At 41.2% G+C, this 17,196-nt stretch overlaps 1 protein-coding gene across 1 annotated transcript in view; it reads right to left on the minus strand.

Annotated features, from left to right (window-relative positions):
• ANK3 (ankyrin 3) overlaps positions 1–16,789 on the minus strand; it is a 385,651-nt gene extending 368,862 nt beyond the window's left edge. Inside the window, exon 1 of the mRNA XM_068140068.1 lies at positions 16,691–16,789. Within this exon, the coding sequence (XP_067996169.1) occupies positions 16,691–16,750 (60 nt within the window). The 5' untranslated portion in view covers positions 16,751–16,789. The remainder of the gene's footprint in view (positions 1–16,690) is intronic.
• Between the last annotated feature and the right edge of the window lie 407 nt (positions 16,790–17,196).

The following is a 17,196-nucleotide window of genomic DNA, read 5'->3' on the forward strand; positions in this document are numbered from 1 at the left end:
GATCTGAAAGGAACTCCAGAAATCTGGACTCAGATTTGTTAAAGTTTCCTTTTTACCCACCAGAATTTAAGTGTTTATTTGACCATACCTAAATTTGAAGGGGAAGGTCTGTTGTAAAAAAATATATCAGGCTTCTGGTTTTCCTCCCTCTTATTAAATAGGGTTAAGATCAGCAACCCATTTTTATGAGACTCAATAAACATTTCAAGACAACAGTCTCTTAGGTATCTCTCTGTGATAAGTTGAAAAGTTTACTACCAAACATCATTTACTATTATTTATTTTCTAAATTTTAAGGCTGCAGTTCACCATAACCTGGTGTAGCCAAAACTGCAGGTTCTTACTTTATTTCTGCTCCATGTCCTGTATCAGACTGGTTCTCAATACTGACTGTTGAGACAGAGGGAGGGAGATGGAAAGGAGAAAGCTCCCCCCATCCCATCCTCCCCTCCAGCTCTGGGATTTTCCTTCTTTTAGGTTGCAGTTACCTGGAAGGTTCCTCATTAACATCACATCCATTATGTTTGTCTCTTATAGGGAAGTGAAAGCATCCCAAAATTGTAAGACTCATTTGCATGTGCTTCAGACACTAGTTAAACATCAATGAACATGGCTGTACTTGCCATGTGGAAATTTAAGCACTTTAAGGTCTGTAATAGGCCTGTCAAATAAGGACAATTAGACTGGGGGTAAATCTGACATTAGCTTCTCTTTCACTTTCTTTCAAGCCATCTCAGAATACTTTGTCTAGACCTTTCTCACCCAAGCACATTCAGTGCATCAGGGTAGTGGTAAACTATGAAATACCTGTGACACATCACAATTTGCAGGTAAAAATCTCCCACCTTCTTTCCCACACTCTCTTTACCACAAGAGAAACTAATTGTGGTTTCTCTTTCAAATCTGAGTGTTGATGAAAACACTGTAAGTGTAGCAGCTTCTCTGAAAAAATTACCTTGTGCTTTGGTGTGGCAGCTGTGGGGATGTGTTATAGGAAGGCACACCTAGAATCCTTACTGGACATGGGGACAGAAGGAGAAGAAACAAGTACAGTCAGCTCTAGGTTGAGAACAAATGTCAGATGAAAGCAATCCACACCTTTGCAATGGCTTCACTACATCTTCAATGTGATACATTCTAAACATCTACTCTATAACAGTTTTGGTTTGGCAGTTTCTGGTACATTGCAGTCAGTGCTTATCTATACCAATATGGCCTTAAGAAACAAAATATTTATCACTAATTTAGAATAACTGTGAAACAAGACCTATTCCCTGCCTGTCCTACATTTCCCACCTATTTCTAATTTATGTTACTTCAAACCTGAGTTTCCATTAGCACCAAGAAATAGACTATTTTTCAAATGTGGTGGGTTTCCTCACTCTTCCCATTGCTTTAGGACAGCTGTTGCAAGCATGGACTCGAAGCAAATAATCACATACATTTCTGGCTTATGTACACATGCTGCACTCCAGAATCATACTGGGTTTAAAATGCAAAATTTCAGGGACTAAAAGAATTCAGTGCCAAGATCACTCTCAGCTATCAGGCCAGGCAGCATGATGAATTTGGCACTGAGAATAAGGCCTACACTAACAACAGTAATCTCAAAATCCTTTCTGAGGTATAAAAACAAGAATACATGACCTAAGCGTAGTGTTCTGAGAGACAAGAAGTGCAGGCTGCCCTATAATCATGAGAGTGGGAATGTTAGAAGATGAACCTGAGCTGTTTGTGACCATAAAACTTCATTGGATTTAGGCTGGTGTAGTTGGTGCCCTAAGGTACCCTGGAGTAATTTGTTTAGGCCATAGCTGATGTTGAGTATGTCATAAGAGCAGTGGAGTATCTGACAAAACCAGTGCGGTCCTAGATAGCTTGCAATTTGTACCAAAGCTATAAAGGTCATGAAGAGATTGGGAAAACACATAAAATGCCAAAATCATTTGTTTAAATCTGATACTTGCTAGAAAGTGTTGGGATAGAAGTAGATAATTAAGAAGAAAGGAAAGAATACCTATGATATTTAAAATGTACACATTTAAAGATTTCCAAACCAGAAACTGGATGCAAGACTCCAAACTTCACACATGCTCTGAATTTCAAGACTTATTTTCACTTGTTCATCTAATTAAGAACAGGAGAAAAAATTATTTGTATGCAAATGCAAATTAGAGAAGTTTCTGCTATTAGTAAAACACTTCAGGAAAAACATGTTCATTCCATTTTGAAGCACTTAACCACCATTTAGTGAAGATTAATATTACAATGTTACCCTCTTCAATTAATTTTTTATACTGAGCATGCAATTTTCTATTTGGCTAATCATTTAAGGATGATTATGAAACAAGAATACACACATCACTGAGTCTCAATTGAAGAGCATGAAGCTCATTTTTTTTTTTTAGAAGTTAGCCATGTCAAAGAAATGAAAGCAGATAAATGGAGTTTTGCTGCTAAGTAGCATCAAAACAAGATCCATTTTCATACAGGTTTTCCTCCTAGCCACACCGGGATGTAATGAATAAGATTATTAATTTATGAATTATGAAACAGGATGTGGCAACTGATGGGGAAAATAGAACAATTAGTGCAACGCATTCTTTCCTACAGTAATTATTATTTATAGTAATTGTTATAAGCCACAATCTTTCATAAAGAATAACCTACAAATTTAAATATAGATTTAAAAATTCTTATATCACATTAAGATATACTATTAAAATATTGAGTAATGTATTGGTACCTAAATTCTTTGCTCTTCACAGGTTTCACTGGGAGTGAAATGGAACAAATCTCTGGATTTATTTTCAAATTAAACTCATTTTTTACAGCAAGTATTCTTTCCGTCTTTACTAGAAGCCACGTGAGTTTGTCCTCCCAAACCAGCAAGTATCAGAACAGAAAGATCTGTTTATGAGCATGACTGAAACAATAGAGATATTGATAATTGTTACAAACTATTAACTGGAAGAGTTATTAAAAATAGAAAAGAACACATTCAGCAAAATAGAAGAGCTTTTATATTTGGTGTGATCAGGATATCACAAAGCTCAAGCTAGGCTTTGATGAGATCAGTAGTTCAGATGGACAAAAGCCCCACCAGCATTCAACAAACTTTCTGACCCAGAGAATAATCAGACATGTGGTGGGTACAAGCATCTGCAAAGAAAGCAGAGCAGAAGAAACATTATGACAAGTGACAAACATCTACCCACCCTTATAAGCAGGAGAGATCGCAAAGTGGCTGGCAAGTTGCTGGAGACAACTACATTGACAAACTCCAGTAAAACAGCAAGGGCATTCCTTCCATGAGGGGAGGTACTAGCCACCTACATGTTGGCAGAGGTTTTTGGAGGAACTGCAGTCTTTAAGGCACTGCTCAGTGAATCAAAATTCAGCCTCCACTTTCACTAACTTCACTGAGAGTTGCAGTGCATGTTTCTGTCTAAAGTTCTATATCCTCATTTCATGTTGGATTGCCTGGTTACAGAGCACACAATGTTAAATACTAAATAAATAAATAAATAATGCAAGGATAGATGGTTTTTTTTTGCTGACAAGTGCCAAGAGTTAAACAGCCACAGTTAAAAACAGACAGAAATAAATTTCAGCCAAGTGATTGACAGGATAATTGAAAATCTCAAGGGGGGGGAAGCTTTTTCACCACGGATCATACAGCAGTCCTAGGAAGCACAGAGATCACTCATACAATGTTCAGGAGGTCCCTATAACACTAATGGGGAAAAGAGTCAAGATCTCTGAAGAGAAAGGGAACACTAGTTTTCACTATCTGGTTTTCTTTTTTGGAAGGACATTCAGTGGGCTTGAGAAGGTAGGACTGTAATTTACTCCCCTAGGACACAAATCATGCATTTGTCTAGAAGCTGGGGGATTCCCGGTAAAATGGCCTTTCTCCTGCAGGTTTTATGTGAACAGTCATTTGAACCTAGAATTACTTTTTAACTGTGGTTTTATTCAAGGACAGAGAAGAGGACATTAAGCAGCACAAATTTACCACTACCTACCTAATCACTGTGAAAGAGAACAAAGAAAACTTGATGTTGAAGTAGAGGTTGTTGTAGCATCAGTTACAAAGAGACCCAGCCCAGCACCGATAATCACCTTCAAGATTTCGATCAGTATCAGCAGTTTGTAAGGCTAAGCTTTTTTTTGCATGGTTCATTAAATATAAGGCTGGTTTTTAAATTACTAGCTTTCTGTGTGAGATTAATTGCAATCATAGCCAAGCACATTTAAGTATACAGGGGAAACTGTAACACCTACATCACAAGCAGCAAAATGAACAATAAAGCTTCCATGCAACCATGAAAGACAGCATCTGTATGGGATGGACCTTGCCAAAACCAGCATCTGAACACTGAGGACCTAACAGAAGTGCTAATAGAGAGCATACTCAGAACTGCTAAAGGGACCACTGATGGGAAGGAAAAACTGAATGATGAATTTTTCTTCTACTCCATGTCTCTCATGTTTCACAGGCCGCACTTTCCATGGCTCCCCTCCTTCCTTCATTAACGCGCTCCAGTATTCTAGGTTGAAACTCCTGAAGGGTGGCTGCCAAAAATACAGGTCAGCAGGACAAAGATCAGCAGCTGGAGGAAGAGTTTCAGGCACTAATATAATTATGTTAGAAATAATCTGCCTGCTAAGACCTCCCACAAGTATTATTGCCCTAGTGATCTAGCTACACAGATTAACTGGTTACCTGTTTCCTTTGTTTCATGTCTCTGTGGCACTTCTGTCCCAGTTATTATTATGCAGATCTCAAATACATACACAAAAAAAAATATTATTTTTTGTATGTGAAAAATTCTATGTGTATATAAACCACTTATTCCATCTCTAGAATTCCAGCAGTTCTGAAAAGCTGTTCCATATTTCATCTTAATCTTTTCTCTAATCTAATCCCCCTAAAAATAGACATGGATTAAATTAAATAAAGGGTTTTTTTAAAATCTGACAATCCTCAGTACTGATATCACCATTTCCCATGGTCATTACCACCACTTAAATTGGTATCACACAATAGTATGGTCTTAAGCTTTATTATGAGGAGCTCTATTTCTTCTGACAGTACCTATGAGAAGGCAAACCATCAACAGCTCCGCACACACAAGGGACAGTGCCCTTTCCACTTCTTCAGCTGTACTGATTGTATCATAGTATCATTCAGGGTTGGAAGGGACCACAAGGATCATCTAGTTCCAACCCCCCTGCCATGGGCAGGGACACCCCACACTAGATCAGGCTGGACAGAGCCTCATCCAGCCTGCTCTTAAACACCTCCAGGGACGGGACCTTGACCACATCCCTGGACAACCCATTCCAGGGTTTCACCACTCTCATGGTGAAGAACCTCTTCCTCACATCTAGCCTGAATCTCCCCACCTCCAGCTTCATTCCATTCCCCCTAGTCCTATCACTACAGTACAAAGAAAGAGTAAAGACATGAACTAGTGAGTCACTCTGATGAGTGTGGATGACAATGACTGATAGTTGTTATTCCATTAAATACAAATAAGCAACATTTTTATAGAAGCATTACTAAGAAATAAGGGAATTGCACTTTTTTGTTTCAGCCTGTGGAATCAATCACACATAGCTTCAGCCATACATTTGCTTTTCTTCCTTTATTTAGACAGGCTGTAGAAAAATGTATCACTATTCCTTAGCTGTTCTGATGTTTCTTTAACTGAATCTGCTACATGGGACTCAGTACACTGTGTGGACACATTTGCAGGAAGGCCAAACTTGTTCATACATTATACCTAAAATACACAACCTATATCAGTGCTTTCCTTATAGGCTGAAGTTCTACTGCAGAGTACTGAATATATTAAAAAAAAACCCAACCACCAAAAACCACAAACAAAACCACAACCCATTTAAAAAAAAACCCCACACAACACCCTGACAAGGACTCTGAGTGATTAGTACAGCTGTATTTGCTATACTTACATCAGCAACAACTGACACAAATACAGAAGTTTTACATAACAAAACAAAAACATTCAAGTAGTTTCATTACATGAGCATTGAGGGTTTGTTTTTTTTCAGATATTTGCATCCTTCAAGCAGAAAGCTTAACATGCTTGTCATACTAAACTGACAAAATCATCTGCACTGTGGGGAAATGACACAAAAGCAGCTGATGAAATTACAGGTGTCCAAGACAATTACTTCAAGTTCCATGGAGGAATCTTTTTGCTGCTTAACTGGACTGTGACATTTAAATATATCATGCAGCTGACTAAATAAAATTATCATCCTTATGACTCTTCCACTACAATATCCTGGTTTTCTTAACTGTAGTAAAAGCAGAGCAGGAAAGAAAAATTAACCATGAAATGCACAAGCTAAAATGCAAAATGCTGTTATTTATTACTACCTTTCTACGCATATTCCCCTTAAGTAAAAATGGCCTATCGTGGATATGTAAACCAGGTTGTTTCGCTTGGGGCTTTTTCTCCCCAGTATGTAACCATTGCAAGAAATCACATTTTAATAATAATAAATAATAAATACAATAAACCAGGTTGGAAGAGACCTTCAAGATCATTGTGTCCAACCTATCATCCAACACCACCCAACCAACTAACCCATGCAACCAAGCACCCTGTCAAGTCTCCTCCTGAACACCTCCAGCAATGGCGACTCCACCACCTCCCTGGGCAGCCCATTCCAATGGGCAATCACTCTCTCTGTGTAAAACTTCCTCCTGACCTCCAGCCTGAACCTCCCCTGGTGCAGCCTGAGACTGTGTCCTCTTGTTCTGGTACTGGGTGCCTGGGTAAAGAGAATGACCTCTGCCTGTCTACAACCCCCCTTCAGGTAGTTGTAGACAGCAATAAGGTCACCCCTGAGTCTCCTCTTCTCCAGGCTAAGCAACCCCAGCTCCCTCAGCCTCTCCTCATTGGGATTGTGTTCCAAGCCCCTCACCAACTTTGTTGCCCTTCTCTGGACACGCTCCAGCAACTCAACATCCTTCCTAAACTGAGGGGCCCAGAACTGGACACAGTACTTGAGGTGTGGCCTAACCAGTGCAGTGTACAGGGGCAGAATGACCTCCCTGCTCCTGCTGGCCACACTATTCCTGATGCAGGCCAGGATGCCATTGACCCTCCTGGCTGCCTGGGCACACTGCAGGCTCATGTTCAGCCTACCATCAACCAGCACCCCCAGGTCCCTCTCTGCCTGGCCACTCTCCAGCCACTCTGACTCCAGCCTGTAGCCCTGCATAGGGTTGTTGTGGCCGATGTGCAGAACCCGGCACTTGGATGTGTTGAATCTCATACCTTCCTCCCCCCAAACTGAGAATATATTTGAGCTCAGTATGCGCTAATAATCTTTTTACATGATTTTCAAGCTATAGACCACATCTGAATTTTCTTTTGTTTGAGCTTGACCAAGGGAATAATGGCTGACAACACCATGCTCTATATGAAGTTCCTTAGGAAGATGAACACATGAAAGACAAGGGAAAGATTACAAAGAAGAGACAAGCATTTCATTATGATGATTGAAACAAATGCAACATAAGTCCTTAATCTCTTCAGAGGCATGTTGTTACCTACTTGTATTAATATAACAAGCAATTATAAACTAATAACAATCCAGTATAACTCATTTGCAGAACAAAGGGCACTTCAGCACCTTCACTTTAAAAGTAGTTCAAATGTATCCGCAAACCAACCAACCAACAACAACAAAAAAGACAACAACGAAGTGGTGGTTTCTACCCTGCATAGCCATAACTGTGACACTGAAACCATTCTCATTTCAAAACAAATACAGCACAATGATTCAGCATCATTCAAGTGGGGAGAAGGGGCCACACAGACAAGGAACAAGATTAAAGGTGCCAAGCAGGGGCAAGATAAGTCAACTGTTGAGAGAACACTACCTAGAATGAGAATTCTCTTGCAGAAAAGTTTCTTTAGCTGTATTGTAGACTTCCTTCTGGGCATGTCAATGTAAATAAAATATTAAAATACTAACATTCCAAATACTAAGTGACCACAAATCATCATAAAAAAAAAATTGGATCTGGATCATTGTCCAGATGAAGCACAGAGACATATTTGTGATTACAAGCAACGTATCTTCTACCACATGAGCCCAAAGGACTGATATCCACTGAGAGCTGGTGGTGGTGATTGGAGACAGGCAGGAGTAATGTTAACAATCTTCTGCTTTTGACACACATCAAGACAAAGCAGCTTTGCATGTATGGACCCCAAGAAAAGAAAAACAGGCCACACACAGTAAAGTATGCTGAAAGTATGCTGCACCAGCAGATTGATGTGTAGGCATTCTTTCTGCTTTTTTTATTTGGACTTGATTTATGAATTAGAACAGTGACATACTGTGTATCTCATCTTTATATTGAAACTATTGGTGGTTTATGAGACCTAATAAGACAGCTTCATTTAGGACTTATCAACCCTTTTCTTGACTAGTCATGAGCTTTTCCAACCGCTAAACCAAACAGGGGTAAAGGTATCACTACTGTTCACGACCTTCCAGAAACATACTGTTACCAGTGAGTTTTCATAGAACGCAGTCTTAGCTCTGACTCCAGGATCACTGGAAAGTTTATTACTCTTCAGAATTGTTACATTGTTTCTGAATTGATTGCCCTGCTGTGTCTGCCAGCCCATTTTACACAACACAGTACTTATTCATGAAAAATTACAGCACAGAAACCGGAGGAAAGTCTCAATGTATTTACATAACATCACCTGCAGCAATGCTACTAAGTAACAAAGCACCTGCCCTTCCCTCCTACTGCTCCCTGCCACATCGCTACAGTCTCTCTCCCCAGTTACAATAACAAAACACTTTAAGACAGAGCTGTAAGCCACAGAACAAAAATTACTAAAGGCGGAAAAAAAAGTTTATCCTGTATACAAACAACATCAATAACCTGAGAACCTTAACTGAATTAACATCACTTCACAAAGCGATACCAAAATGGAGGAATACAGAAAACAGGCAGAGTGTTTAGCAAATGCTAGCAATGATAACTAGAGAACAGTAGATCAGAAGCACCAAGGAATGCAGGAGAAAGCTAGCGCAGACATGCAAAACATGAAGTTTTCTGCTGTGTTAGACTATTTGGAACTAAGGCACTGAAATGAGATGTTGAAGACACAGATTGAGTTCCTACCAAAGGACACAAGCACTAAGTTTAAGACCAAGCAAGCCTCAAGGCTGAACCCTGTGAGTTACATACACTACTGAATAAAAAACCCTGAGCACCTGCACTGTTTGGTGCTGTTCTACACAGCATATTCTTAAGGGGCAGATGCCATTTAGGAGGTTTTTGCCTTTTCCTTATTCACTATAACTGGTTCCCACCAGAGGATCCTATACCAGAATAAGGCTTATTCATGCATTTGCAAAGTCATGACCTCCGAAATTATTTGCCTTCTCAGACACATGCATATGCACTTTCTCTGCAGTATTCCTTGAATAAGAGCAAACAGAATCAAGGCAGAGAGGATTAAGAAAGGAAATTTGCTTTGCCATCAGAGATCACAACACTGACTCACACCTATAGACCATTCACCTACATAATGGGGTCATGCCTGTGGCACAACAAGTCATTACTTGTAAAAATGAATGTCACAAGAGCAAGTCCACATCCTGAAACATGTGGGACTTGCTCTCATCTTTGTCAGGTTGCAGGTACAGAACCCGAAGAATTTGATCTGAATTCTTCAAATAAAGTAATGAAGGGTTAAGAGGCTGACCAGGGGAAAAAAAAAAAAAAAAAAAAAAAACAAAGAAACAAACAATGACAAACAAAAAATAGAGTGGTAGCTTCTTATTCAAAAGCATGAATGAGATGAGGTCACATATGTCACCGCAGAGGCTGAGGTTAAATAAAATGCTAGCTGCCTATGCCACCTCAGGGCACAAAGCAGCTCGTCCACATTGTACTAGGAAGGACACTGAAATCAAGAACTTTGAACATGATGGTTCAGATTAAACAACACAACAAAAAAAGTTTAAAGCCAGACATTCAGCAGCCACAGGGAAACTTAACTTTCCCTAATTTAAAGCCCAACAAAACATACACACAACTGCTTTGTAGCTATGATGCCAAAAACCTCCAACAACTTTAAGTTCAGATGCATATAATGTTCTCAGATCAAGTGTTGCAAGAGGCTTTTAGGAGTATCTTCTATCTTTGACTTCCTTTGCCTCACCACTTACCACACCTTTAAGGCAAATTGCTGCACAGTTCAGGGTGATATATGAACCAGTTTATGCATCACAGATATTACACAAAGGAGTCATGAGCAGAAATATGGGGCAAGAGCAGAACTATTGTGCCTTACATCTAATCTCTGATGAGAGACAATCACTTACAGGACTAAAATATCTACAAAACCAAAAGAAAACCAAAACCACCACCATAGTGAACTCCCCTCTTTTATACTTTATTTTTAAGGTTGCAAATAAAATGTTTTCCTTTACATAAGAGCACTGAGGTCACTAGAGGGTAAGCAACAAATAATGTTAAATTGGGGGGGAGGGGGCAGACAATAACAACAAAAGAGTGAAAAAAAAGGTGTTTTTTTCATTCCTATCATTTTTCCTTCAAATATTATTGTAAAGTTGTTAATACTCTTTCTGATTTTCCAAGTCTCCCTTAACACCCATCATATAATTATTACTATATGCTACCACTGTTACTTTTTAACATTACAGAGTACTTCCATCTCTAATTGGATGATGCTTCTAATTTTAGGAGTCTTTTTTCTTTCCCTGCATGCAGTATTGACTGTCAGAAGAGAAGGCAAACTGACTCACCCTTTATGTTAAGTTGTGAATCAAATATATAATTTAAAAGAGAATAATATGGTCACTTGGTCTTGTATACTTCCATCTCCTCATTCACAAGACTCATTCTTTTTCACCTCACCCAACTGCCCCAGACAACTTTACACACCAATCTCAAAAAAAACAAACCTTCCTGAAAGGGTTGGGTCCTGCAGTTCAGAAGCAGAGCAGCTTGATTCTGCTCCTCCACAGCACAAACAGAAAGCTTCAAAATAAGGGGAAAGAAGTGAAGAAACAATGAGAATTCTAATGAGACAAATTAACTTTACTCAATAAGCAACACCTGCAGTTCTGCTGCTTACCCTCACTCCATGAGCCTTGCTTTGCTATTACAAGAGCCTGTTTTTTGTGCTGTCAAAAATGTATTGTGGCTTCACATACAGACCAGAATCAGTAAGAAAGGCTAAAACTAATCGTCAATTTTCCAGCTTTGTCAGTTTCTGTTCTCTGGTTGAATTGGGAGTTCTTTGTGCAGTAAATCTGGCAATTTCAGGACAAATTGTCTTTGAATCAGTCCTAAAGCTAAACAGGTGTTTTGAGGAAACTGAACCTGCACAGAAACTGCTTTGTTGCCTGAGGCAGCACTAAACCATTAAAGTGACAGAAATGAGTCTGAGATTACAATGTGGAAAAGAGGAATTCAATAAAATCTCCCTCACACAGAAGTGAGGACAAGAAAGAGAAAAGCAGATAACCTTTCAAGAGTGAGACACGTGCAACAAAAATCTACAGAATAGTAAACTAAGTCAAAAACAAATGAGTCATCTGCATAGAATGCTTCTATGAGAATGGATGTTTCCCACCACAGAGGACTTCGTATTTCTCACTTTCAAATTCAGAAAAAAAATAGAGGCAGCTGCCTGAATATCTTCCTAATGCTAAGCAATTCCTCACCAGCTACATAAACAGGACCCTCAATACAGTAATAGGCAGAAATGCTCACCCACAACAAATATAAAAGCAGAATAACTGTTGAGAATTAAGTCAATGGCAATTCATAACATTTCCAATTTCTATTTTTTCATAGAGTAAACCAATTGCCAGGGAAATTAGAGAATCCACATTGCTTTCTTCAAAAGAAAAAGTACACACACACCCCTGAAATACAGCACTAATAACGGTAGCATGCAAAGTAAGAATAATCTATATCTGTTCTACCCAAGTTATCCAACAATTAGAATTGCTTTCAAAATACATGCTATAGCACAGAAGTCTCAGCGAAGACTCTTGGCAGCAACTAGCTCTCATATGACATGCATATGTTATCAACTACTCTGTCATTGTAGAATGTTACTTTAGTTTCTCCTACTAAAAGGAGCTGTCATCACAAGCTGTTTAAATTAATACAGGAGATCAGTGCAGAGGCTTAGCCCAACTCTTGCTTTAGCACTAGTACACAAGCTGGATGGGAAGGTTTCAGCTCATGAATGCTCCCCACTGCAGCTGTACAGAACTCCTTTCATTGGCTCATAACATTTTCTAAGTCATTATCAGATAGAATCAATAACACCTACTGATAAAGTCATGATGCATACATCAGATATTATATGGAAACTCTGAACAATTTCTCCTTTGAAGGGCACCAACCTAAGTACGCCCTTGGAGAATTTTAAAAGGAGATTGAAGGAAATATGATAACTTTTTATCTTCAACAATTCAGTGGGAACAGAAGCTTTAAATTGTTTTAACAGAAGAAATTACCATGTAATTTAATAGCCAATACTGAATCCATTTTCATGAAATGTCACAGGGAAATGCAGGAGGGAGAACAACCACTAAACCGAGAGTAAACAGGGTAGTTTTTGACGAAGGCACTGCTAAAACTAGGCAAGACTGTAAGAATACACAATCAATGACTAACCTGTCCTCTTTACACAGTCATGCTGCATCCCAATGGCACAGGCAGGAGAAACAGTGCAAGCAGTGACTATTTTCTGTGTATTTTATGTGACTGCTAAAGTAATTCAACAGTGAAGAGAGTGAAGTTCTTGTGTTTCGTAACTACTGAAGATGTGAGTAACAGTTGGGAGTTCCTTCTTTTCTCTCTTCTCCATAGATCAAGAAAGAGTGAAAGCAACATTATATTTCCATTTTTTGCCTTATTTCCCATTTTTTCCATGGAAGAAAGGAAAGGAACCCAATTTAGTTTTATCACATTAAAGTAAAATAATTCAAACTATTTCTAAGGCTTTGCTTCAGAAAATTCGAATTTTAAAACTGTCATTTCCATGCTTAGACATGTCTGCATCATAAATACCTATTTAACATTATGCATTTCAAAAATTAAGCATAAAATCCACAGAAGCAGTTTATATCACCTTCATGCCCCAAGTTCTATACCACTCTTTGCTCCCCTAGAAAAAGGCAACAAGTACCTGTCTATAAAAAGGCAAGGGAAAAAAAATAAACTTCCTTGGGCCAAGTTGTTGTCCAACTCCATTAAAAAAAAAGAGCTAATGCAACTTTGTGCAATTAAAGAGGCTAAACCCATGCTTTCCTCTGAATTAATGCAACATGACAGGTCTTATTTTGTCATTCTGAGGGCCATACTAACAGGACTACAAGCAGCATTGTCAACAGCTTATCACAAAAGGTAATGTATATGGCAAACATTCACATACCACACAACACAAGGCAGCCAAGATAACTTTTATAGGTAATCAACCACTGGATTAGTATACCAACATTTTGAGAAACAAGAGTATGAGTTCTACTACACAGAACATTTGAGTGGTTCATTTCTTTTTAACTGCAGAACTACTATTGCCCCCCAAGTTTTCAAAGAGTGAAGAAAATTTAAGTTTATTGCTGGTTTTAAGAGCATCTGTGATTGAACTAATATTCTTCCAGATCACACTTGAAAGCTTATTCTGTGAAATACATTTTCTACTTCAACTGTAAATTGTTTTTGAGAATAACATGGGGTTTATATTTGAATTGTGGCCTTCCAGTATCTGAAGGGGGCCTACAGGAAGGCTGGGGAAGGACTTCTCAGGATCTCAGGTAGTGATAGGACTAGGGGGAATGGAATGAAGCTGGAGGTGGGGAGATTCAGGCTAGATGTGAGGAGGAGGTTCTTCACCATGAGAGTGGTGAAACCCTGGAATGGGTTGTCCAGGCAGGTGGTCAAGGCCCCGACCCTAGAGGTGTTTAAGACCAGGCTGGATGAGGCTCTGGCCAGCCTGGTCTAGTGTGGAGTGTCCCTGCCCATGGCAGGGGGGTTGGAACTAGATGATCCTTGTGGTCCCTTCCAACCCTGAATGATACTATGATACTATGAAGTTTGTTTCAGGTTTTCCTTTTTCCCCCTGTACAACAGCATGACCACTGTCTCCTCTCTTTTCTCACCAGCATCCCGGTTTTAGGTTAACATAGCACTGTCAGTAACTTGTAAGCCTAATTAACTTTAGTTTTAGTAGTACTTGGTGTTGCGGCTCAGAACTCTCACAGCAAAAGAACAGAAAACTAAAAAATAAAGTGTTCTGCTCTTCCTCTTTAAAAACAAAATTTTGAAGAAAACATCACAGAATGCATTAAAATGAAATAACGAGCAAACAGATCTGTCTTGATAATTAACAGCAAAGTAGTACAATAATATAAAAACATCTTTAATAGCAAGTTTTGATATTTTTTCTTATGTCATTACAATAATTTTGTCTCCCTCTGCAAAGCTTAGAAGCTACCTCAGGAAAAACTAGAACTCTAGTTTTTTTAAGGGGAAATATCCACATGCAATTAACTATTCACATTAATTTGTAAATCACTGCATTGCAGCAAATTAATCTTTATATATATATGGGCAAATAAAGTAGTATCCAGAAAAAGATAAGAGAGGTGATAATTTTTTCAGTAACAAAAATCCCCAAAATTTTCCTCTGGCAAGTATCAGCAGAGTAACAGCACAGTATCATTTTGTAACAGAAATCACACAATGAGCATTAGGAAATTCCCAAGGAAAATATCTAGGACGTCAGAGTGAGATTTACAATGGCAGAAAAGATTCTCACAAAGAACTTGCTAAAAACACTGAGTGTTTCAAAGTATGCCCCTATTTCCAACATTAGGCACTAATAGTGTCTCAAGATCTGAGCACCTTACACACCCACCACCCTCTTGGGTGGGAATGAAAAAACCACCATGCAGAGACACCCAGAAGTTTTAGAGTCTGACCCAACAGCCTTCTCAAACGAATTGGGAATCAGCTGCCCTTGACGGTCTAAATGATCAGAGAACAAAGCCGAGTTCAAACTACCCCAAGCCCAAGATGTAATATACACAGTCTGGAGACTGAGAACTGTCACCTTCTTTAAGAACTCAATGTTTTCAACATGGCCTAGGTTATAAAACTCTCAGAACAAGTTTGGAACCTGGCCACATTGTGAACACACAAGAGGTCACATCCACTCCATTTATTCTTCAGCCAACTGTTGAAAAGAGAGGAAGAAAAAATGGAGTAAAGAAGTGCTGTCTTCATGTTCTAGGAGCTCTCCTTCAAACACAGCTCTCATGACATAAAGGCCTGATGGACATGAGGAACAGCATCTTGCTGAGACAGAATTTACAGAGAACCTAGTTGGTCCATTCTCTCAGGATGTTATTTTCCATTGCATTTTAGAACATGAACACCACACAGTTTCGAGGGAGAAACATTAAAAAAGAAAGGGTAAAGCTTATTTACTCTGGATTAATTACACTTTAATCTTACAGTTTTCAGTTTCAGGAGTTCTGAGCATATACCCCTAAAAACAAACAAACAAAAAAAGTAATTCACATTCACGATACTTTCCCAATCCTGTAAAACTTACTTCTAGTGGGAGAAGTGTCATTTTGCTGGTCTGGCTAAAAGGCTAAAATGCACTCTTTTTCTCTCCTGAGAACATGAGTCTTCACAGTTAAAATTGATTATACTATTTGTGTTCAGCGGGAGGAATGTGGGACCAGTCCACTCACTCCTGACACAAGGCAGCGTTTGTTAAAGCAATAAACAGAAAGTGATCACACTGAATGTCTAAGGGACACACAACACGGTATCAAAGCTCCTTCACCTGACCCTGTGTCTAACCACCGTGGGGGGAGGGAAGTCCTGAGAGAAAAACAGCTCCAGTGGCCGCCTGTGCCACAGTGAAGTGCAGACTTCCACAGGACCTTCGATTTACCTGTCTCGCTGCCGGTGACAGCGCCGCTGAAGCCGCTTTGCTATGGATTCGCCTTGGCTACCAGCCAAGTGACAGGCTGCAAACCAGCCACCACCTGCCCGACAGCGACCAGCAGGCCCGGGTCGATGGCTGAGCACCAGGCAAGGATGGAGGAGAACCCCAGCCATCTCTCGAGTGGGATGTCAGCATCCATCCACCCCACAAGCACCTGGTTGCGTCATGACTGAGGTGTGAAAAGCCTAATAAAGCACATGCAGTACGCCAGCGGGGGAGGCCAGTCCCGACAAGGGCTAGGGTGGGGAGAGGCTGCTGGGTGCGCTCGCTCCCAGCCCTCGCACCTTGGCGCAGCAGAGGGTCAGAGCCGGCCGTGCCGCTCCTCTCGCGCCCTGGGCGGGCAGCCCTGCGGCCGCTGATGTGCTTCGGTGACCGTTAAGGGCCGCACGAGCCGCCCCTTCCATTCACGCTGCACGCGCCCCGCCACAGCCGCCGTCGGTGCGGCCGCTCGCAGCCCGGCAGGAGACGGCCCCGCTGCGCCCGGCAGCGGCGAGGAGGAGGGCGGGCGGGGAAAGGACGAAAAGCAGAGGCAGCCGCCGGTCCCGGCACCTCTGCCCTCACACCGCCCGACGGCAGCGGTGCGGGACGGAGGGCTGGTCGCTCACCTGGTCTCTGACACCCCATCCCACGGGACGGGAGGAGGAGGAGGAGGAGGCCGAGGCCATGTTGCAGCGCTCCCATGCACCTCTCTCTCCACACCTCGCCTACCGTGGGGGCAGAACCGTCCCGGCCTCACCCCCACCGGCAGGCGGGCCTGCCCTTCGCCGCCGCCGCCCCCTCAGGTGGAGCCGTGCCCCGCCGGTGCCTCTCCTCCCACGGCAGGCCGGGGAGGGGCGGGCACGCTTGGCTCCCAGCGGGCCGCTGCCGCCCTGTCCCGCCCCGTCGTGGGGCAGTGGGGGGCGGCTGGGCACTGCCCACCCCCATCAGCGCCCGCAACAAGGTAGTTAACGGTGGGTGGAGCGTTCCAATGGTGTGCCCCGCGGGAAAACAGAGCGAGTGACTGCTAACGGAGAACTTTGAAGGGCTGGAGCGCCCCAAACTACGGCCAGGCGACCGGCACCAGAGCTCACTTTGCAAACGGCAGCCCACGGCTGCCAGTGCCGGCCCCGAA

Source organism: Melanerpes formicivorus, unplaced genomic scaffold (assembly GCF_026170545.1).
Source record: "Melanerpes formicivorus ecotype bairdi unplaced genomic scaffold, bMelFor1.0.p_v2 SCAF_6, whole genome shotgun sequence".
Classification (NCBI taxonomy): Eukaryota; Metazoa; Chordata; class Aves; order Piciformes; family Picidae; genus Melanerpes; species Melanerpes formicivorus.